We start from the raw sequence: 23452 nt of genomic DNA, 5'->3' as shown, positions 1-23452 counted from the left end.
CTCAGCCTCTCTGGACATGGGTGCCTGGCTGGACCTGTTCTCTGACCGGCCTGTCCCTGCCTCCTCCACTGCAGTAGAAAGGGGCAGTGGGGCGCTCTCAGGAAGCCTGATCTGGCTGGGAGGTCCCACGAAGGAGAGATTAGGGTCCAGAGCCTGTGTGTCACTGCTTAGGGGACCCCTGAGGACCTGGAACTTTGATAAGGAGTGTGCTGGGGCAGCTGCTAGGGAGTGTTGTCCTTTGTGGTGGGCGGGCAGTGGGCAGATCCACTGCTGCCCCTGGTGTCCAGGCTCTCTCCCGACTGCGGGGGGCGGGGGGTGGGGGGGGGGAAGTGTTGCAGTTTCCAAGACAGCGGCAGCTAAGCGCCCCTCCTCCCCTCCTCCGACTCAGGGCCCTCGGCCCCCTGATGTGAGCTGAGGGTGGGGGGGTGCCTGGTGTCCTGCCCAGGAACCGCTCCGGGGCTGGGCCGCCACCCCTCCTTCATCAGCTCCAGGCACTCCTGCAGGTTTCTGCACGTGCCACCTTACGCCTTGGGTGAGGGGTGGCCCAGGTCCCTGCTTCAAGCACCAGGGCGGCGGTGGATGGGAGTGTGGTGGGAGGGCAACGCCTGGCACATATCCGTCTCACGGAGCCAGCTGCCGGCTCCACAAGTGCTCTGCCTCGGCATGGGGAAGCGGTTCTCGGCCCCGCCCCCTTCCCGGTCCCGCGGCCCGGGCGTACCCGAGGCCCGGAGACGGGGGAGTGGGGGCGGGGCGGGGAGGCTGCCGGCGCATCCTTGCCCCGAATGTATTATACTTTGGCCGGGCCGGCGTGGGGCCCGCCGGTTGGCCCCACTATGCGCCCGGCGCCCCGCGCTCTGCGCTCCGGCTCCACGGCCCGCGCCCGCAGCTCTGCGCCGGTCGCGAGCCCGCGCCCCCGGCCCCCTCCCCGCGCGGGGCGGGCAGGGGGTGTGGTGCGGGAGGCACGAGTGACAGCGCTCTCCGCGCGCGGCGCCTCCACGGGGCGCAGTGTCAGCGCGCCGAGCCCGTCGCGCTCACAGCCCGCCGCGGGCTTCAGAGTCGGCGGGGCGATGCCGCCCGAGCTTGAGCCCCAGCCCCAGCCCAAGCCCCAGGCCGGCCGCTGACAGCGCCCCAGCCCGGACTGCCGCGGCCCCCCGCCGCCGCCGCCGCTTCGGAAACAATGGACGCGGGAGCCGCCCCGCGGAAGCACAGTAGGTGCCGCGCCGCTCCTGTTGCTGCGCCCGGGGCTCCGTGGACGCGCGGGGGCGCCGCTGTCCTGGGCGGCGGGTCCGGGCCCCAGCGGGGAGGGGGCGCGAGCGGCTCCCCTCTTGCCGGCCTCCGCCGCCGCCTGGTGGGTCGAGCTGCTTCTGAGGTCCAGACCTCGCGAGGGGGCCCTGATCTTGGAGGGGTCGGGCCGGGGTGTGGGTGTAGGATGGCATGGGAAAGGTCCTGGGCTCTTTTGGAGGCTGCAGGTGTGGGCTGAGGGATCTGGGGGCCGCCCCCTGCAAACTTTCCTGTCCTGGTTGGGGATGGATGTCTGAGCTGAGACTGCGCCCCCCAGAGCCCTGGTCCAGAGGCCATGTTCTCTAGCCGGGTATGGAGGGCGCAATAGGGGCCCTGCCTTTTGGGTGCTGGGTGGACATTGCGCAGAGAGGGGGCTGGCATGTCTCCTGGGGCTGCCGGTGCCGCTTCTGGCCTTGGGCCAGCCTCTCCCAGTGCTGGCAGGCAGGGGTGTGTGTGGTGGGCGCTGCTGTGGCTGGCAGGACACAGCCAGGCTCAGGGAAAGCTCTGCCCAGGTGGTCTGCTGGTGGGGGTGGGAGAAGCAGGCCTTCCTGGGGCCCGGGGCCTGCGAGTGGAGCTAGGGGGCCAGTGTCATTTTGGGGATGTGGACACCTCTGTGGCTGGCAGAGGGAGGAAGCCCAGGAAGCAGAAGGCCTCCCCACCCCTCTCTTCCATCCTGTCTTGCTCAGGGACTCTTGAGCAACACAGAGTGACCACAGACCCCCTGCCCAGGCTGTCCTTTCCCCATGGCCTTCACCCCTGAAAATGTGTGGGCTCTGTGTCCTCTCTGTTCCTTTGTGCCTGACCCCTGGGAGGTGACACTGGGGCACCTGGGGCCCGAAGGCTGCACTCGCGGCAGCATTTGTGATCAGACAGGGTCCTCTGAGCCCACAGCCCAGTCAGAGGGCTGCAGCCCCAGAGGGGGTTGACAGAGGTCAGAGGTCATCATTTCCTTTCCTGGGTGGTGAGAACAGGAGCCAGCAGGCCTGTCTCCCCTAGGATTCTGGGATAAGCAGCACCCCCACTCCCATCTGCATTTAACCCATAGCCACATCCTCTATGCGGCCCTGTGGGGGAGGATCAGAGGTTCCGGAAAGTGCGGGGAGGCAGGTGGAGTGTGTGCCCTTGGACCGTGGCTGAAGGGTCCCCACAGCCCCCTTTCCCAAGGTCCAACAGCTCGGTGGCCCTGGCATGTGCCTGACCAGAGGCTGTGACCCTGTGCCTGTGGTGGGAGAGGGGTCCCCCTTTCTCAGGCCAGGCAGTGTGTGCTGTGCCTGGGTGCCCTGGCCGGAGGTGGGGCGGTCTGCTGGCCTTGACCTCTTGTATGAGGCATGTCCAGGGAGTGCAGTGAGCCCGAGGCTGGGCTGGGATCCCCGGGGTTGGGCCTGTCACCCAGCCACTGGCAGAGCTGATGCGGCTGCTGTCAGGGGGCCGCTGGGGGCACTGGGAAGACAACCAGCAGGCTGGCAGCGACCCCTCCTGGGGGTGGCCAGGCAGGGACTCCCTCACCTGGCACTTGGGGCAGGTCTGTGGGATCCCTTAGGTGCCAGAGGGGCCAGTGGATAGACCCTCTCGGAGGTTCCTCGAGGCCCTCACTCCTTGCAGCTGAGAGCTCAGCTTACATAATTCCCCACCCTGCACACAGGTTGCCGTAAGCGGCAGCAGCCAGGTTTGACAATACGAGTTGTAATTGGATTTTAATTTTTAATGTCTGCAGTAGATGAAGAGCTGTGGGCCAATTTGTATATATTCTGCTACCTTGCACTTATTTGGACTACTTCATTAGCTGGTAACTATCCTGCCCGCCCAGCCGGCTGCTCCCTGGAAGGAAGGGAGTCTGGGCTCGGGACCCATGGGTGGGTCCCCTGCTGCTCCCCACCTGCTCCCCTCCTGTCACTGCTGGGCCGACTGTCCCCTACCCTGTCCTGCACCCATGTCCACTGTAGCCCCCAGGCCCCACATGCTGCGAGCCACTGGGAAAGGACAGCCCTCAGGGGCTCGGGGCACATACCCACTGAACCTGCAGCTTTCTTGCAGCCCAGGAGGACTTTTGACCCCAAGGGCCACTGGACAGACAGGGCCCTGGGCCTTCTAGGGCTCTGCCTGCCCCTCCCAACTGCCAGACCTGTCCTGGGAGCCAGGGTTGGGGTGGGAGTCAGGACTCCACTGCCCAGTCTCCCAGGTGCTGGGGGTGGGAATGCCCCGGGGTGTCCCCAAGCCTCCAGACAGACCCCAGCCCCGGGCAGCAGCAGGACCTACATGCCATTGACTCCACCCCCTGCCGCAGCTCTAGGGGTCCCGGGAGGCAGGACAGCCTTCTCCCTGCACTGCCCGTCCTCCGGATTATTCTTAGGTCTGTTGTGTAACAGGCCCGCATCCACGGAACGGGGAGGGAGGGCTCCTGGGAGATGTCTCCAGCGCAGCCGCCAGCCAGCCAGTTTGTCCCTTCGCAGCCCAGCACAAAGGGACAAAGGAGCCCGCCTGGCTACCCAGCCCAGCCCGACCCGGGGAGAGGGCCTGGCCCGAGGGCATGTGCTCCCTGGGGCTCATCTGGCCTGGGTTCCAGCCCCTGCAGCTATGTGTGTGTGTGTGTATCCCTCTGGGGCAGAGTGGTCTAGGGGTCCACTCTGCTCCCAGTCTGCCCCCCAAGGCTCTTCTTCCTGCTTCTTCCCCGCTCTGTGCTCCCAGCAGCCTCTGGGGTTGATCACAGGGTCTCCACCCCCGCAGATCAGAGCAGACTCTTCACGCCTCTTTTCGCAGCTCTTGCTCCGCATCAGACAGGTTGGGCCAGGGGCTCCAGGAGGCTCAGGCTGAATGGCAAACAAGCCCATCCAGGTGGCCGTGAAAATGTGTGGGGAAGGCCCCGAAAGGCTCCCCTTGCCTGCATCCACTTCACTGGGGGGTCAGCAACCACTTCACTGCCTCCATCCCTGTGGTGCCTGCAGAGACGTGCATGGACCCTGGCTCTTGTGCAGGGTCTCGCTCCCAGACCCCGGGGAAGAGGGTGAATGGCTGGCGTGTTGGAGGCACCCACCACGGGTCCGTCCCACTGGTTAACGGGACCAAGCAGCTGGATGGATGTGCGGAGCACAGAGACATGTGAGCCAGACAGGAAAGCTGTGATGGAGGGAGGCAGGGACCACCTGTGTGGGTCGAGGTGTGGGCTATGACCCTGGGCTTCATTTATGACTGAGACCTCAACCCCAGGAGGCAGGAGGGCAGGGAAGGTGGTGGGAGGGGCAGGCTCTGAAATGTCCCTGCCCTCTCATGCAGGGAGGGAGTGCCTGGGGGAAACTCTGACTTGAGCAAGGCACTGGTTCTCCTGCCTGGCCTCCCCTGGTCCCTGAGCTGCCTCCATCCTCCGAGTCATTCTTTAAAGGGCTCCCTTTAAAGGGAGGCCAGGTGAGAGGCTCCTGGGTCTGAGGTCACTGTGGTCCTCGTCCTGGTGGCTCCCAGACAGTCAGACCCTGGCAGAGGCCTCAAGAAGATGTCTCGTTTCCTGAACCCACAAGCCCAGAAGGTAGCATGAATGCCCTGGGGCTTCTGGAACAAATGACCACAGACTGGGGGGCTTCAAATTACTGGTGCTAGTCTCACACGTCCTGGAGGTGGGAAGTCTGAGGTCAAGGTGTCGGCAGGAGCTCACTCCCTCTGAAGCCTGCAGCTGTATCCTCCAGCCTCGGCCTCTGTCCTCATTTGGCCTGGTCCTCTGTGCGTCCTGTCCCCCCTCTTCTTATAAGGACACTTGTTGGATTTAGGCTCCCTTGGGTAATCCAGGATGGCCTTGTCTCAAGATCCTTAACTTGATTACATCTGCAAAGACTTTTTTCCAAATAAGATTTGGGGTGTAGACACATCTTTTGGGGGCCACCATTCAGCACCCCACATTGGTTGTGTTGTCTGTCTACTGCACCCACTGGTGGACACATGTGAGCCAGGGCCTGGATCTCACCCCTCTGGGCCCCCCAGGATAAGGACGGGGCTGGCGTGGGGTTCTCTGACATATGAGCAGGGCTGCCCAGCTGTGGAGCCCTGCCTGGCTGCCTCCTGGTTTCCGACACCCCCGTCTCTCCTTGGCTGAGAGACTGGGATGTGAACTGACTTCAGAGGCTCCTGGGGGAAGGTGCGGAGGGGGCTCTGGAGGTCCTGGCCTCCTGGGGGGTGTGGAGGCTGGGTGTGTCCTGGGCAGGGGCTTCATCCTCTTAGTGAATGGCTGCTCCCAGATCCCACCAGCCATTGGTCACAGCATCCCCTGCGGGGGGGCGGGGGTGGTGGTTCTCCCAAATGCCCCCACGTCAGAGCCTGACCCTTGCAGCCAGTGGTTTGGGCCCTCTAGTGCCTCAGTCAGCTGCTCTGACCAGGCCCTTCTGGCCCCAGTGTGGCCCCTTGCGGCCCCAGAACTGTGTGTAGCGGGCTTTAGGTGTTAGCTGAGAGCATGGAAAACACAGACTCAAGAGAGGTATGGGCTACTAAATACGCGTTGTAAACAGGATGCCAGGTCAGGGATGGGTGGAGACCAGGTCTGCAGGTAGCTCTGCTTCCTGGGAGCGCCGTCTGCTCTGGGCTGGCCCTCCCAGGATGGCTGGGATGAGGGGTGGGAGGGCCCCGCCCCAGGGTGGGAAGGCCTGGCTCAGCTCCAGTTCTCCAGCCTCTCTGTGGCCTCCGGCAGGGACTCAACCTCAGTGTCTTCACCTCTGAAATGGGGAAGTAACAGCCTGCACTGCAGCAAAGGAGAGGCTGTTTGTATGTGTAGCTCTCTGCCCCACCCCAGCGGGGACCCCCTTGCCACTGCCCCCCACTTGGCTCTTGCCTGAAGAACCACCCCCCTTGGCCTCTGATGCTTCCGAGTGCCTAGCGCTGAGCGATGGCTGCTGGTAGCCTGCAGGTCTTGGAACTTGGGTGAGTACGGTCACTTCTCTGTACCCAGAGCTCAGCGGAGCCCAGTCTTCACCAGGGCCCCTAAGGGATTGCATAACAGCTTCCCTGCAGTGGCCTGCATCCTGAGGCTGGTCGGAGGGCTTGTCCCCTCCCGTGGCGGAGCTGAGGGCCTGGCTCTCCATCTGGAGTGAAGCCGGGGCCTCCTGCACCTCCTGCCTCCCAGGAGACCTTCCGTGTCCTCCGGGCTCCCTTCCTTCCTGGGTGGAAGGAAGGCCTTTCAGCATAGGGCGTTGCTCTGGCCTCCCGGGAGGTCTGGTGTAGTCTTCAGAAAACAGAGAGGGGCGAATCCACAGCCTGGTCCTGAGCCCCACCGTCTCCCAGCATTCCCGGACCTGCAGCTCCCTGGGCTGTGGGTTCCTGGGCCAGATGCTGGTTCCCCAAGCCTCATCATCTTCACCTGTCACAAGGGGTGTGGGTGATGGCAGAATGAGTAAGTTAACCTGTAGCCAAGGTGAGGAGCCTGCCAGAAGGTGGCAATTACTCCACTTGAGCTGAGGCTTCCTTGCTCTCCCCAGGGGACATGGGTTCCCGTCGCTTGGCCCCTCGAAGCAGAACCCAGGGTGCCAGGCAGTGGTTCGCGGATGGGGCCTGGTGGTCCAGGATGGAGGCCTCTGTTGACTTCCACATTGCCAAGGGGCCACAGGCTCCCGACCCCCCAGGTCCCACCATCTCTGGATGGAGGCGGAGTGGTGGGCCTGCCCCAGCTCCTCTGGGGGTCTGGAGTCCAGAGCTGTGTGCGCTCAGATGGGCTGCCACCCCTCACAGTTATTTGAGGGGATGTCCATCGGTTGCAGCCTTCAGCAACAGGCCAGAAACTGTCACCAAGAATATGGCTTATGAAGATGGCTTTGGGGGCAGTGCTGGCCATATACTCCTGCTCCCCAGAAGCCCCCTGCCCCCTGCCTGGTAGCTTCTCTTCAGCCCCAGGAACTGGCTCCATGGGCCAAAGCTCACCCCTGGAGCTGTAACCCTCACCGTTCCTCAGGAGAAGGGCCATGGGAAGCCCTGTTGGTTGGCATTGTGGGACCCTTACCCAGTGCAGGGGCCACCTGGAGAGGGTCCCCTGTGCTCGGAGCAGAAAGTTCCCCTGTAACTGTGGATCGACCCCTCAGTGGATGGCCTCTGCCTCCTGCGTCCATGGGCTCTGGGCCCCCAGCCCAGCCTGGCCCCTGCCCCCTACTGGGGCTGCCGGGAGGTGATGATTCAGGCTGAGCTGGGGGGAGGCGCTGGCACCCAGCACTCCCTGTGCCAGTGTCTGTTCACACAGAAAACATGTTCCGAGCCCGGGATCTTGTCACCCTCCAAAAATGCCAAGCCTGGGCAGTGGGGGTTGTGTTCCCTGCAGCCTGGAGGGCAGGCTGAGCAGGGCCCCTCTGGGAGGGGGCACCCCTGGGGACCCCATGGGGCTGTGGCAGTCACTGTCTCGCCCCCGGGCACCATGTCCACCTGGGTTTGCAAAAGGAGAGGTGAGCCCAGGGGACAGCTGGGCCTGGGTGCTGGATGGAGCCTTCAGGGAGCAAACAGGAGCTTCCCAGAGCAGTGCTGGGCTGGGGTCCCCCGGACTCACCCTGCGTGCAGGAGAGCAGTCTGGTGGGAGGATTTAATGTCAGTTTAGAGGCAGCGCTAACCTGGAGTGATCCCTGGGGACAGGGCTGGCCAGAGGCAGGCTGCCCCCGCCTCGTGTCGCCTCCCCCCACCTCGCCCTCCCCTCCGGCCTGGAGAGGCACCTAAATAATTCCTGTGTGGGGAGGCTTGGCCAGGGCTCTCCAGTCAGGTCCAGGGGCCTCGTCCCTCCATCTAGGTCTTGGGAAACCCCCTTATGTGTGTTTTTTCCAGGCCTAGAGGCCTTGGTCCTGTTATTATCCCATTTAAAAGTTGAGGACATGGAGGCTTGGTTGGGGTGATCTGCTGGGGTCTCAGGGCAGCAGGTGGAGGCGTAGGTGAGACCCGTGGCGGCTGGTTAACTAGGACAGTCTGTGCACACAGTAGGAGCTCACTGGGCGCTGGTTCCTCTTCCTTTCATGGAAGGGGCCATGGGGCCCGGTCATGCTGGCTGTGGTGCGGGGGTTGGGACCACTGCTCCCAGCACAAACAGGACCCTCCACCTTCGGTGCTGCCCTCTGTCCCCCCACCGAGAGGAGAGCCGTGCCCTGGGATCCAGTCCTGCTGCCCTGCTGGGGTTCTCATTCCTGTGCACCCTCCCCCCTGAGGTCCTGTCATCCCACTCCTGCCAACCCCAGCAGTGGGCCCTGCCTGGGTGTGTGTGCCCCCCTCCCCCAGCTGGGGTGGGCTGCTGCAGCTGCCAGCATCCCCAGGACTGTGGCCCACACCGGGCTAGGGGTTGTTGGGAAATCCTTTTCTGCATTCCTCAGGTAGGGTGGGGTAGCAAAGGGAGCCCCCAGCCCCCGGTGAGCCCGAGGCTTGGAGTCCTCCGTACCCAGCACCTCCTGAGCCTTGCTGGGGGTGGGGCAGGCAGTGAGCATGGGATCTGGGCTGCTGGGGTCCGCTCCCCCAGGGGTGCAGAAGCGGATGGTTGGGAGCCCCACCCCAGGTCCAGGCACCTCAGCAGCAAGCGGCTCCCGCAGGCCGTCTGCTGCAGAGCAGACCCCGTGACCACGGAGCGTTTCTGAGCAACCGCTTTCCAGGCCAGGCCGTGGCCCACTTCTCAGCTGCAGCAGGATTGGTGCAGTGGAATTCCAGAGCAGCAGGTGGCCATCCACTCCGGCCCTCGGGCAGCAGCAAGGGCTGGGCTCCGGCGAACCTCTGCTTGCCTAGATGGGCTTGGGGTTGGCGGGGCCAGGCAGGGGGTCTGCTTCCCCAGAGCAAAGCCAGCCTGTGCCCCTCTGGGCGAAGCTATGTCCCAAGGGACTGAGTAAATGGCCTGTCCCTATTGCCGTCACCCTTCCAGCCTGCGTGGGGTGTGGCCTGCATGGCTGCCCTCCCAGGATGGCTCAATGAGGGGTCATTCCGTGGAGGCTGCAGGTGTCCAAGTCCCAGCCCCTCATTCTGCCGGGGCTGGACCGGCAATGCTCTGGGTGGGCCTGGCCTCTTTACCAGGAGCAGGTGGCTTGATGGCTGACCTAACCTTCCTGGGAATCCTGTGGTTGCGATCCTGGGATGTGGGGACCATGAGGGCCCTTAGAGCACCCCTCACGGATGAAGCCCCTGAGTTTGGGGAGGGGAGGATTTAGGCACCAGTGAGCTTCTCCTGACATTCAGGGGGTTCTGGGTTGGCCTCTGCAGTGTCTGGGCCCTTCTGTCCTCTCAGTAGCTAAAGAGCTGCTAGACTGGGTTTCTCAGGTGCAGCCCTGGGGCTGTGGGTGCAGGGAGCCGGCCAGGTCCAGGACCTTCCGGCGTGGAAGCTGAGGCCGGTGGGCATCTGGGACTGAGCACCAGAGGCTGAGTCGGCGTCTCCTCCACCTGCCTCAGGCAGACATGCACCCGTTCTGGGAGAGGCCCACCGTCCCCCAGCAGAGTTGAGGACGGCCCCTTGAAAGGCCCACCTGTACCTCCCTTGGCCGTGGTGGGCATTGGCGGCCCCTTGAGATGGCGGGGGTGGTGGCAAAGGAGAGGAGGAGGGGGCTGAGGGCCCAAGATGGAGCTGGGCTGGGTCGGGGAAGGTGGAGGTCCAGGCAGCCACGCCTTCCAGCAGAGGCGAACTCGCCCAGGGCACCGCCCCCCTCACTGGCCTCCCCACTGGGGTAGCATCATCCAATGGGGTCTTAGGGGCAGGGTTGGGAAAGGCTGGGGGTCAGAGCCGCGGTCAGGAGTGCAAGAGCACATTCGGGTGCCCTGTGCACCCCTCCACCTGTGCTGCTGTCTGGGGGCTCCTGTCAGCCCCTGGGGTCCCCCTCCTGCCTGTGCTCCCACCTTCACCCCCTACCTGCCGTAGGCGGGGCAGGCATCCTCGAAGCAGGTTTGTGTGTGTTTGCGTGTGCGTGTTTGGAGTATTTTTAAAGCGACTCTGCAGCTGTGCTTTGCTTGGCTACATTCTCCGGTGGGTGCTTGGCACGTGGCGCATTGTGAGGTTATTTTGGGCTTGGCATTATTGGGAGTTATATTCTGTGTCTGTAAGGAAACAGCATCAACACAGGCTGAGTTGGGGGACGCAACTTGATGCGTCTTAGGAAGCGGAGCCCAGAGTGAGATGGGGCCCTTGGGGGCTATAAGAGGGGCAGGGCAGGCGTCTCCCTGGGGCTGCCCACTTCCTCTGGCCCATGGGTTCTGACGGCCCTGCCTGGCGAGTCCTTCCCTGGTCCCCCTCACAGGGGCTGCTCTGCAGAGACCTGCCGGCTTGAGTTGGACAGCCGAGGAGCCAGACAGGACAGACTCTGGCTGGTGCCTGGCTCTGGGGGACTTTTCTCAGGAGAGCAGACAGGCAGATGGACAGGGGCCGACAGAGGCCCAGGGAGAGTCAGTATGGCCAGAGGGGGACATTAGGCATAGGGAGGCCACCAGCCCATACCCCTCGGTCTGTAGTCACAGTCAGGGTCAGCCAGCCACCTGACCAGATGATACATCAGACCACAGCGCCAGACCCCTGCTAGCCTCTGACCTCCTCCGCCTGCTGCCCAGGACAGAATAGGAGTGCGGTGGGGGCTGCTGGGCCACCCCTCCTAGAAAGACACTCAAAGAGCCACAGCTGGTCTCTAGGACCCACCCCCCCCCAGTCATGCAGCAAGGCCCACCCGGCTCCACCAGCCCAGCAAGCCCATCACACACCCCACCTCTGGGGTGCCTGCTCCCACCCCATCAAGGCCCCACACTGCATCTGTGGCCCCCCGCCCACAGGAGCTGGGGGCCTCCCAATGAGGGGGGGGACACATGGCTGCGTGCTCAGTCCTGACCTCGTGTTCTCTATCACGTGTTCTCCCGTCTCCTCAAAAAGACCTAAATTGCCCCCTTGCACTCAGCTGTGCCTGAAAAAGCCCTGGGAGGTGACTCAGCCGTCACCACTGGGCCCCGCTCCTGGTGACACACAAGGTCACCGGGGCTGCTCAGCCCATCTGAAACCCGCAGGCTCGTCAGGTGGGGGCCCAGACAGCCCCCAGCAGTTGGCCTCCCACGGAGCCCAGACTGCATTTGTGAGTGCCCCTTGGCCCTGCAAGGCAGGAGGGAAGATGGAAGGGCAGGGTGATGGTCCATGTGGAGGACTGGGCTGGAAGCCGCCAGCACCTCCGGCGCCTTCCCCTCACCTGGGCTTGTCCAGGGGTCTGGGTGGGAGGCGGGCCCTGGCTTTTAGCCCACCTAGTCCTCTGAGGACAACCCCTCCCATCCTTTCCTGGGCTGGGGGAGGGCTGTGCTCGGTAGGCGGAGAGTGGGTCCCAGGGCCACATCGGCTCCCAGGCAGAAAAAGACCGTGGGGTTGGCCCCCATGACTGGGGCACTGCAGGGTGGTCAGCACTGTCCCTGGGCCTTTGCTTCGGGTCCTCTGTCCAGCCTGGGTCCCTGGCTGCCATCCCCTTTCCTAAAGAGCCATCTCCAGGCTATTGCAGTGGCTTTCGGTCCTGCCCTGATGGTCATCACAGTGGTCAGTCCTTACCCAAGTGGTCTGGGGATAGGACACTCACAGATTTCTCAGGATGGACCAGGTGGGGCCACCCTCGGAAGCCAGCCTGGACCAACGGGCTGGTGGCTCCATCCTAGGTGAACAGGAGTGCGGTCTGGCCCTGAGGGGCTGTTCTGGGTCAGCCCGCCCTGGCTTGCTGGAATTCCAGCCTGCGGTCAGTTGGCCGGTTGCCCACTCGGTGGTCGGGGGCAGGTGCAGCAATGGGGTGGGGGCTGTGAGGGACCTGGGGTTTGGGGGGCCTTGTGCCTTGGCAGCCCCGAGGGCTATGATATGGGGTTCCTGACCCCTCTGCCCTCATTTCCAGCTGCCAACAGTGGGTCACTCAGAAGTATGAGGCTCAGCTGCTCCCTAGGGAACCATGGTCTGCTGAAGTGGGGGATGCCCTCTTCTTGAGCCTACTGGATGACTTCTCACCTCTGAGGGGCACCCGGAGATTGCAGGTGGTCAGTGAGGACTCCCTGGAGGAGGCAGCTTTCCTTGGAGCGACTAGCCAGAGGCTGACCAGTGTTCCTTCTGTGTCAAGGTGGCACACCTGCAGGGGTGGGGGGTGGGGCCGTTCCCATCCCCACTGCAAGGTGCTGGGGGTTGCTCCCTGCCTCTGCTTGAACACCCCCAGTGACTCACCCGCTGGATCGGCCAACGTTCTTGCTTTTCTTTTTTTGTGCCCTAAGAGAAAATAAACATTTGCGTGTGTAGCACTTGATGGCTGCGGGGGCCCACACAATTGCAGGGGGGCTGGGGTGCATAGGGCAGGGGGAGAGCAGGAGGCCAAGGGCATGGCGCCTGGGCTCCCAGTGCTATGTCTGTCCAGGGCTTGATGCCCTGGGCTGTGGGCAGAAATGCATGTGGAGGGAACCTGGGTGGCGATCACCATGTGTCAGGGGAGTGACCTGTCACCACCCCAGGTTGTCGTCCCTGGGAGCCTGAAAGCAAACGAGAGGCGACTGCCTAGGGCCGAGGCCCAGGGAAGCTGAGAAGGAGGCTGATGGACACAGGGGCCCAGACTGCCTGTTCTGTGGGCAGTGTCCTCTGCACAGAGTCATGAGAGGGGCCGCCCCACATCCCACCAGGCCCTGAACCCTCGGCGACCTGGTGGGACCCCTGGTCCATTTGGATCTTGGTGTCTCTGTCTGAACGTGAGGGAAAGTATGATTTCCAGGTGTCCTGGTTCTGAATTGTGTGTTCACACCTTTCCCAGCTGTGTGTTCACACTTCTCCCAGCTGTGTGTTCACACCTTCCCTAGCTTTGTGTCCCCACCTCCCCCCAACTGTGTGTTCACATCTCCCCCAGTTGTGTGTTCACACTTCTCCCAGCTGTGTGTTCACACCTCCCCAGCTGTGTATTCACACCTTTCCCAGCTATGTGTCCCCACCTCCCCAAGCTGTGTGTTGACACCTCCTCCCAGCTGTGTGTTCACACCTCTCCCAGCTGTGTGTTCACACCTCTCCCAGCTGTGTGTTCACACTTCTCCCAGCTGTGTGTTCACACCTTCCCTAGCTTTGTGTCCCCACCTCCCCCCAACTGTGTGTTCACATCTCCCCCAGTTGTGTGTTCACACTTCTCCCAGCTGTGTGTTCACACCTCTCCCAGCTGTGTGTTCACACCCCCACTTATCTCTTGAGCTGTGTTCACACCCCCTTCCTGAACTGTGTTCACACCTCCCCAGCTGTGTATTCACACCTTCCCCAGCTGTGTGTCCCCACCTCCCCAAGCTGTGTGTTCACACCTCCTCCCAGCTGTGTGTTCACACCTCTCCCAGCTGTGTGTTCACACCTCCTCCCAGCTGTGTGTTCACACCTCTCCCAGCTGTGTGTTCACACCCCCACTTATCTCTTGAGCTGTGTTCACACCCCCTTCCTGAACTGTGTTCACACCTCCCCAGCTGTGTATTCACACCTTCCCCAGCTATGTGTCCCCACCTCCCCAAGCTGTGTGTTCACACCTCCTCCCAGCTGTGTGTTCACACCTCTCCCAGCTGTGTGTTCACACCCCCACTTATCTCTTGAGCTGTGTTCACACCCCCTTCCTGAACTGTGTTCACTCTCCCAGCTGTGCTCACACTTGCTCCCAGACACCCTGCACCCCTCTTGCTCAGGGCATTGCCCACCTCTCTGAAGGAGGAGGGTAATGATTAGGGCCCCACTAACTCCAGTGTGGGGCAGGAGTGTGGAGTGACAGTGGTTCTGTTTGGCACCTCCTGGGCAGACTTGTGCTCTCAAAACCTGGTGCCCACCCCACAGACCCGTCTTCATGGGACAGTCCCGATTTCATTCCCCATATCCGCCTCCTGGAGTCGTGCTGGGTTTGAACACTTGTGTGGATGCAAGCATCGTCCTGCTGGTGGAAAGCTGACTGTCTGGAGTGTCATGGTGCTAGTGGCTAACTCCTTGCTCTGGGGCCCCCTCTCCCAGTGAATGGGGTGGCCCTTGGCCACCGGTCAGGATTTGGTGACACCTAGAGTGTCCTTGCCCACACGCTGACCGTGGCTTCATAGGGACCTGGCTTCTCTTTGTAAAGGGTCAGTCCTGAAGGCCCCTTGTGGTCTGTGTCCAGACTGAGTTCAGCATGTGCTGCGGGAAAACTGGGAATCTGGTGGGTGCCGCGAGCTTGCAGGGTGCTCTCCACATGCCTGGAGCCCCTAGGGCTAAACCGTGAGCCCTTCCCTCCTGGCCCTGTTCCAGTGGCCTCACCTTCCCCCTACAAGTCATCAGGACAGACTCTACCCTCATCGTAAACGCTTTCTAATTTGCTTATTCAGTTTTGTGGTTGGAGATGCATGTGCTAGTGCCCAGGATTTTTAAATGGTTTCCATTCTACCAATGAACACCCAGCAAGTGGCCGTCTGGATATAGCAATGGAGTAAATTTAGAAATAATTTGTACATGAAATTGCACCTCCGGGAAGACTGGGGCAGGCAGCGTTTAGAGGACAGTTTCAGGCCAGCACCAGTGACAGGACTGTCTGTTTGTCCTTGGTGGGAGCAGGGTGGGAGCTGATGGCCAAGGAGGGGTCCAGTAATCCCCACCCCCACTCACCCCCCTCTGACTCCTCTGTGCCCTGAGCTGGGTCCTGGGCCCAGAACTCATCTCACTGTGGTGAATGTGGTCCAGCTGAAATCTCTGCTTCTGTTCTGGCCTCCTTGTGCCCTCAGCCCCATCTCTGCCCAGTCTGGGCCCAGCCTGAGGAGCGGCTCCCCACCCCTGTCAGAGGCGCCCCCGCGCCCCCCCACCGCCAGTGCAGTGACCTGTCCTCTCCCAGGGTTTGCAAACGCTGCCAGGCTCCAGGGGTCCCCTACTCTGCATACCCAACCCACGGCTCTCCCAGGAACCTGGGACTCCTGGCCACTCCTCCACCTTCCCTGAACCGCAAGCTCCCTGAGGGCATGGGCTGCTTCCACTTCACTCATCACTCCCTTCCCAGCCCCAAGCGCAATGCCTGGCACACAGCAGGTGCTTAATAAACATTGGCTGTTGGCTGGGATGGGGGTCTGTGTGTAGAAGTGGAACAGGTCGGGGGAAGAGCGAGGAAGGACAGCCCAGGGGCACGGGTGGCCGAATGTGGCCAGAGCATGGGGATGCATGCCACCTGTGCCTCTCTGACCCAGGAGGATATCCAAGGCTTGCGGGCCTGGTGGCCAAAGGCTGGGCTTGGCATGCACGTGCTTCTAATTTCAAAGATGTGTATAGTTTTAGTTGATGCAAGTGGCCAAGTGGCTTTCCGTCCCCGTGCCCAGGGGCACACAGGTGCCAAGATGGTGCACAGCTTGGTGAGGCTGAAGAGGACGCCCAGGTCCTGGGGGCTGGACCAGCCTGCTATGGGATCAATGGTAGGCCACTTCTGGGGTGTTGGGGGTTGCCTTGGGTGGGCTGGGCCAGCGGCTCTGCGGCCACATTTAGCCTGGAAACCAGCCCACTGCTTGGTGCCAGGCGGCCATGGCTCTGCCCAGCTCTGCATGAGGGTGCAGAATCTAGGTCAGGTTGGTGCAGGGCGGCAACGCCAGGCAGTGAGGACAGTGCTGTTCCCGTGGGCTGTGTCTGGGGGGCCGCAGCAGCCTGGGGCTGGGCCCTGACCCAGTGACCTCGCCAGGCCCCTCTGGTGATCTAGGCACAAGACTGTCCCAGGGGAAGGGTGGGGGGAGGTGAGTGGATGTGTGTCATGGCTGCGGTGCCCCTGCCTGAGTGGGGACCGGGCCCCTGGGCAGCTGGGGGCCTGCACGTGAGGGTGTGGCCTTGGCCATTCAGGCAAAACCTTCTGGGAACTCCTTCTTCCTCCCCGCTGTCTATGTCCTCCTCTCTCTGCCAGCCTATTTTTCCTGCCTCCTCCCACGGGTTGACCTGAGGTCTTAGGGATCTGGCCATATTGGGGCCTTGGCCCTCATCCTGCCCGGTGACCCTTGAGGCGGCTGTGGCGATGGGAACCTCCCTTGTCAGTGGGACTCCACCGCCCCTATTGCCCCCTGAATCCACCGACCTCAAACCCAGCCCCTCCTTGCTGTGTGTGACTCTGTTTATCCCTCTCCTGCCTGGGGATCGAGCGACGATGTTCCTTTCGAAGGGTCGCTTGGCTCCGCCGGGCTTGGGGCCCCAGAAGGCAGGTCCATGCCCTTGTAGGGAGCTGGCGTGGGAGTGTGGGGGGTGGAGTGTGGTGGGGATGCTAGGCCCAGAGCAGCACCCTTCCCACCCAGGATGTCTGTGTCGGGGTCTCCTGGGCTGTTCACCCTGTACCCCACGATTCTGCCCAGTTCTTGGTTCCTTGGCTTCCACTTTCTCAGTCATCTTCCCAGATGCTCTCTGGAGCTTGGCCTGAGATGGCCACACACCTCACTGCTACCTCACACCCTGCCCCCGTCTCCTCCCATGGCCTATGGTCTCTCTGGGCAGCTGTGGTCACTCCAGGCAGCTTGGTCAGGCTGCTTGCTCTTGGCCAGTCCTCTCCAGCCAGGCCAAGTGCTCTCTGTGACTGCAACCTCAGGCCCAAGCCCTGGGCTCAGCTCATCACAGGGGTGACCCCATGGATCAGGGCCTGAGGGAGCAGGAAATCTTCATAGGGGGACATCTCAGGGCCCAGACAGCGGGGCTGACCCCTGCCTGGCCTCCGTGTGCCACTTGCCTCTGCCTCCCTGGCTACTTCCCAAGGCAGGATGTTGCTCAGCCCGTACTGGTGTGTTGAGTGCGTATCTAAGATGGTGTGGGTGCATCAGGCCACCCATGAAGGCCTCCCGGGCTTCTCAGTCCCTTAACAGAAGCCGTAACGTTTACAGAACTCTCAAACCAACCAAGAAAGCGACACTAAATTGGTTTCATTGTTGAATAATTAATAAAACTTCCCCAGTGCCGCTGCTGGGCTGTGTCACTCCCAGCAGCGGGGCTGTCAGTACCGCCTTGTTGCCCAAGGGGCCTCCTTTCCATCTTTAAACAAGCGCTCGACTCCTCGCAGAGGTGATTAAGACATGCGTGTGCGCGCTGGGCCACGGCGCCCACACTGGAGGCGGCAGCAGGGGCCAGTGTAACTGTTGGGGTGACCCATCTGGACGGGGTGCTGCCTGGGGGCAGGACCTAGGTCCTGGTCTCTGCTCTGCCTCTGCCTGGCCGTGAACCCTGGGTGAGACCCCTCTGCTTGGTTTTCCTTGTGGAAAAGAAGAGACGTTGGACCTGGTGCCTTGAGGGCCCTGCTAACTGGGATATTCTGAAGCAGCCTTGGAGAAGCAGAATCAGGGACCCACCAGGGCCTCTCTGCTGTGCGCTGGATCCCTGGTGACTATGGGCCCTCGGCAGAGCCTCACAGGCAACCGGGCTGTGGCCGCACGCTGGTGTCCTGCAGAGGGTCCTGGGGCACATCTCCCTGGAGGTTCATGTAGGAGTCGGAAGCCGGAACCTTGAGGTGCCCTGTGAAGGTCTCTGAGGGTTTCTTACTCCACCAGTGGGAAGGCGATTCCTCAAGGCTGTCTGCTCCTGAGGGCCATCTAGCTCCATGGCCACTGTCGCCCAGGCTACCCAGCTGTCCTGCAGCCCAGGCACTGCTCAGGGCTGGGCTCCTCCCACGGTGGCCCCCACCAGGGGTGTCGCACTTGGACCTGTGGCACAAGATGGCCTGGCTGCAGCTACAATCCCTCCTGGTGCCCACTGCTCCTCATTGCCCTCCAGACCTTCATCCATGGTCTCAGCTGGGGCTCCAGGCTGGCCACCCCCTCAGAACTGCTGGAACTTCCTCAGTTACAGATGGGGTAGCTGAGGCCGGAGGGTCAGGTAGAGGCTGCCACAGGCTGTGCACAGGGGTACCCTCTAGCCCCGGGGCACACACATGTGCATTCACATAGGCCATTAGGGGTCCCCTGAGCCCGAAGAGACTCTGTCCTGGTCATGGCCCAGGTCTCCAACCTTGCTCAGGGACAGGCTGCCTGATGCATCTTTGGGGATCAGAGGTTGTAGGACCTCTTCTGGCAGGACCACAGGACAGGGGCTGTGCCATCCCCTTTAAGTAAACCGTGAAACTCTTAAGTGGGAGGTGGGTTTTAGGCTGTGGAAGGGCACTGGTGGGCCGTGGGAGTTGGGGACCAGGTTCTGCCCTCTGAGACCCTGGGCGGCCCCGCGCCTCTCGGAGTCTCTCCAGTCTTTAGAGCCTCCCACCCCCAGCAGAGACAGAGCTAGGTGGAGACACTGTAGGGTCAGGGGTGATGGCGGTATACACGCATGACACTGAGCATGGCGCTAGCAGGAGGCGACCCCTGGTGCATGTCGTGGGGGATCAGGGCCAGCTCAGGTCTGGTCAGGGAGCCTGAGGCGGGGAGGATGGGCTCGGCAGGGTCCTGAGGTGGCCCTGGCTATCAGGAGCTGGTAGTGAGTGGCTGCCCCCATCCAGAGTCTGGTCATGGGGACACATGTGCAGTGTTTCCAGTTCAGGTAGGGAAACCAAGGTGGCATGTGAGGTCCGCCCAACTTGCAGGCCTGCCTGGAAACCAAGGGCTCTGGGTCCAAGGCTCAGGCTGGCGCCCGTGTCTTAGGGCACAGTCTCCTGACTCCTCCCAGCAGTGCTTGGGCACTGAAGTTTGAACCCAACTGGAGCTCATGACCAGATCCAACCTCAGACCAGCCCCTGCCAGACAGCGTTTTAGAGCTGGGATGCGGCCCCGCCCTAGAGAGTGGGGTAGAGGGGCCACAGTGCTGGGCTTGGTCCTCGTCAACTGTTCTGACCTGTGGGGCCAAATGCACCGCCCAGCTCTGGGTGTCCAGGTCTTGGTTCTGTCCCCAGGGCTTGGGAAGCCCCTTCCTTCCTTGTAACCCCAGGCCCAAGCAAGGCCCTTGGTCCCCCAGTCAAGCCGAAGCAGGTTGAGGCAGCCGGGCCTGATCCCAAAGCAGGAGTGTCACACATAGGAGGGGGGTGGGGGAGAGGGCAGTGCGCCCAGCCTGGAGGACAGAATTGAGGCTCAGGGGCACAGGGCACCCACCCCAGAGAGGGGGCTTGGGCAGGGGCCCTGTGCCCACTCCCCATCACCTGACTGTCCTCCTGTTTGCTTCTTCAAACAAGAAGGAAATCAAACTCCTGAACTGGAGGCTGGTGGCCCTTCCTCCACGTGCAGCCCCATCCACACTAGCCAGGCCACATCACATGCTCCCAAAGGCGGAATTTTGCTTAAATGCCCAGAAAGGAGATTTAGGAGATCAGAATCTTAAGCAAATTAACATGTGCAGCAGGCAGCTTTTAATCACCGCCTTTAATCGCAGGCCCCAGTAACGGAAATCATCTCGCTGGGCTGAGCTCAGTGGGCGGGGCTGGCGACACCGATGGATTATTCATTAGAACCTGAACTTGAGTTTCATCTGGCTGCTCTGCAGGGGAGGGCTAAGGGGCCTTTGGTCTACTCCAGGGAGACGTGCTGGGCTTTCCAGAACCCCGCCCCCAGGGTCCTGTGATTCCCCAACACCCCTGCCCCCCGTCCCCCACCTGGCACTTTCTCCATCTCAGATCTGGTCTAGCCTGTCATCTCCTCTCCCTTGTTCCTCCCTTCCTGCCCCGGTTTCTCCCCTTCTGAGAGTTTGGGACTGCTGGCCCATCCCCAGTGGGGACCGGACTTACCAAGCCCAGGTGTGGCTGCTGGACTGCCTCTCCCCGCTTTGCTCCCTGCCCTCTCAGGGGGCCGGGCAGGTGACCCTGGGCCCTCCCTGGGGAGGGTCCAGGTGGTGGTGGTGACAGCCCATGTGGCTCCATTCCCCATCCGTACTTGGGGGCCTCGCCTGGCAGGAAGCCATCAGCCCCTGGGGAGGCAGTGGCTCAGAGAGCCCCGAGGAGCCCCCAGTCCTCCTGCTCAGGCCCTTTGCCTGCCTGGCCCCAGGCCGGGCTCCCTCATCCCTGTAAACCTCCCCAGGATGCCCCTGGGCTGTGGGTCAGCCCTGTCAGACGGGGCTTCGGGCAGAAGCAGCAGCTTTCAAAGCAGCACCCGAGGGAGAGAAACCTCTTGTGTTGATCTGGGAAGTGTTGTTTCCCTGCGATGGTGCTACAGTAGGTCAAACTGGAGCACTGCCAGAGAGGCAGGCTTTGCTGGGGGTCGGGGCTGAGGCGGGGTGTTGCTCCACACTTGTCCTCCTGAGACTGTGCCCCTGCTTGGCTCCTGGCAGGGCCTGCCCTGGGCAGCATGCTAGGGGACTATTCTCTGGTACCCCACAGCCCCACCGCCTCCCAGACCCCACAGACTTTGGTAGGCAGGGGAGGGGACAGGAGGGATTTGGATGCTAATAGACTGGGCTGTCACCAGGGGCTCCTGGACCCCCACTGTTGTCATCCTGCACAACCCCCACCAGGACAGCCAGTGAAATGTCACCCCTGAAGTGCTGAACCTTCATGGGGGCCCCTTGTGGGGCAGAGTGACTTGTCCTGGATCCAGCCCACCTGCCTGGGAGGGGGCTGTGCAGTGATGTCGGGGGATGCCAGCTGGGGCCACATTTGGCTCCTGGGACAGTTGCATGCAGCTGCCCCTTCTGGTAGGAGGGCTGGCCCAGAGGATGGGAGTGAGGTCAGGGACAGCCAGGGGTGGTGCCCGGAGCCTCTGCTGGAGAAGTGTCTTTCTCATGCCAACCCCCACCCCCACCCCTGCCCGGGGTGCTCCGTCCCACTCTCTGTGGTTCCCAGCCTGGCCGTGGCAGTGGTAGTGAAGGGTTAAGGCGGGCGGGGCTCCCGCGGGAGGGGCGGTCCCGGCAGCAGCGGCAGCTCTGGCAGCACTCAGCTCGTTGATCGGGCATGGGCGCGCAAGGGGCGCCCGGTTCTGACGGACTCACGGGGCCAGCACGCTGCCTGGGGACCCCTCAAGCTGTTCCGGTAGCGGTGGGGGTGGCGCCTGCGGTCCATGGAAGCACCTGGGGACCCTGGCGGGCTCAGCCGGGACCAAGGTAAGGGGTCGGGAGGGGCTGGAGGAAGGCTGCGGTCAGCTCCAGAGCCCAGGACCGGGTGCTGAGATGCCCATTGGTGACCCTTTGACCCCACGTGGGCAATGCTTGACTCCCACCCACCTCCCACTCTGATCGAAGATCTCTGGGGCAATCCCATTCACACCAACACACGCATATCCCCCCCTCTGCTCGCCCCTTGGCCCCACATCGTCCCTACCTGTGCTGGCATCCCACTCCCATGGGCAGTGGGAAGAGGTGCCTGGCAGAGCCAACACAGTCCCTGACTGCCAGCCTGCTCCCAGTGGACAGCAACCTTGGTGGGGGTGCAAATCTGGGGTGTCCTGACCTGAAGGACCCTGGGGCTGAGCCTGTTCACCCCCACCCCCATCCAGGGCAGTGGAGGCAGTCCCAACCCTCTATCAGCACCATGGACAGGGCAGCGGTAGCCTCTGCCTGAGGGACCTGCCCGTTGTTGCTGAATTCTGGCACCTATGTGGGCGATTTCCTGCTCAAATCTGTCATGCTGTGTTGACCCAGGGGCCTGGGCACTGCCCCGGGCAGACAACCCAAGCCAGCAGGGGTGGCAGGAGTCCTCTGAGGCTGCCCGGAGCTTCCTGGCACAAGGAACTTGAGTGTAGAGGGGCCAAGTGCTGGGTGTCGGGGTCTATCCTGCAGGGATGGGATGGACAGAACTTCTCCAAAGAGGGTCTCTGTGTGTCCCCAGTGCAGCACTTGGTCTGGATCAGGGGTGGGAGAGGCAGGGAGGGAAGGGGGCCAGCCCCACGGCTGCAGCAGGAGTGACTCTGGCCAGACAACATAAGAACTGGGATTCTAAGTTAAGGGCTGGGATTCCAAGGACAGCAGGAGCAGCCTTCTGGTGACTTGTCTGGATCCGGTTGTTCTAGACCTAGTTTGTTCTGCCCTCTGATTGGCATGGGCATGAGGGAGGGCCAGGGTTGGGGGGAGGGCCTTGGAGAGCCTGTGTAGAAGACAGGGGCTTTATTGCCAGCAGACTGAGCATGGGTCCCTGGTGGTGCCTCTGATGAGCTGTGTGACCTCAAGCAAGGCACTGGCCCTCTCTCAGCCTCTCGTGGAAGAGAAGGGCAGCATGGGATTGCCTGCATAGGGTGGCCTTGAGAAGAGTGTGCCTGGCCCATGTGGCTGCTCCAGGATTGCCTGTCCCCTCTCCTGTCCCTCCCCCGACTCCCCCGAGCTGAGTTACCTTTTATGAGTGGAGGACAGTGTGGCTGGTGGTACAGATGCAATGGTGGTACAGTTCCTGGCCTGGCTGCATGCTCATGCCACCCTGGGAGCACCCACTCCCTGACCGCAGCCCCCAGTGCAGGGCAGGGCTCCCATGGGTGGGTGGTCCCTGGGGAGGGCCTGACCCAGCGTGTTCCTGCCAGTCTGACCTGCGGGGAGCTCTGGCCTGGCCCAGCCTCCTTCAGAGCCTCAGGGTACAGGGTGCCCGCCTGCAGACTGTGTGGGTGTGGCTGCTGCCACGTGGCCCCAAGACCTCAAGGTCGAGGTAGCCCCGACATGGCCAGGGTCTGCCACCAGCAAGGGAGGAGACTGGTCCTGGGAGGGGAGTGGGCTGTCAATAGCAGGACCCACTGGGAGCCCACCCTCCGTGCCCCATCCTCTGGGCAGAGGGCTTGGCCAAGTTGGGGGGCACGCAGCCTGGCCCTTCTCTGCTGGGGTCCCTCTCCGGGGAGAGAACAGCCTCAAACGTGCAGCCGAGGATGGAGCAGATGGTTGGAGTTTTGGGTCCAGCTTCCATCTGCCCAGCTAATGAGCGGATGGCGGTGGTTTGGGGCTCCTGGAACGTCAGAGGCCCGGCTCCCACCGGGAAGTGCTCCTCTCCTGGGGTGGGATTGGGGGTGGGTGGTTGAGGGGCTCGGGGCCCCTCCTGTGCTGAGCCCAGGCCAGCTCCACGCTCACTGAGGGCTGTGGTGGGAGGGGCGTTGAGGAGGGGTATGAGTAATCGGAAACGTCTGTTTCTACCCGGGACTTCACTTTCTGCTCCGCTACGTGGGCTCCCACCGGCTGGACGGCCTTCCTGTGTGGGGCAGGCCAGTGGGCGTGGGCCTCCAGGTGGGACAGCAGGCTCCCTCCCCAGGACAGGCTGCTTCCCCACTCCTGGGAAGTGTGGGGAGAGGAAGTGGGCCAGGGTTTCCACCCCCGCTGGGCAGCCTGCGTGGAGGGGCCCAAGGTGGGTCAGCCAAGGGGGGGTGAGCAGCTCTGAGTCCACCTGCTCCCATTGCACCAGGACCCCTGGACCCCCTC

At 62.6% G+C, this 23452-nt stretch overlaps 1 protein-coding gene across 3 annotated transcripts in view; it reads left to right on the top strand.

Annotated features, from left to right (window-relative positions):
- The window catches only part of PLCH2 (phospholipase C eta 2), a 65769-nt gene that overhangs the window by 10633 nt on the left and 31684 nt on the right, over nucleotides 1–23452 (top strand). Inside the window, exon 1 of one of the 3 annotated variants that reach the window (XM_043924327.1) lies at nucleotides 21013–21166. The exons of the other annotated variants lie outside the window; for them this stretch is intronic. Within the exon in view, the coding sequence (XP_043780262.1) occupies nucleotides 21124–21166 (43 nt within the window). The 5' untranslated portion in view covers nucleotides 21013–21123. Of the gene's footprint in view, nucleotides 1–21012; nucleotides 21167–23452 lie in introns of those variants that run through there. 3 annotated transcript variants of the gene reach the window in all.

Source organism: Cervus elaphus, chromosome 14, assembly GCF_910594005.1.
Source record: "Cervus elaphus chromosome 14, mCerEla1.1, whole genome shotgun sequence".
Classification (NCBI taxonomy): Eukaryota; Metazoa; Chordata; class Mammalia; order Artiodactyla; family Cervidae; genus Cervus; species Cervus elaphus.
Note: the sequence above shows the minus strand (reverse complement) of the source record. Positions and strands in the feature narration are given on the sequence as shown.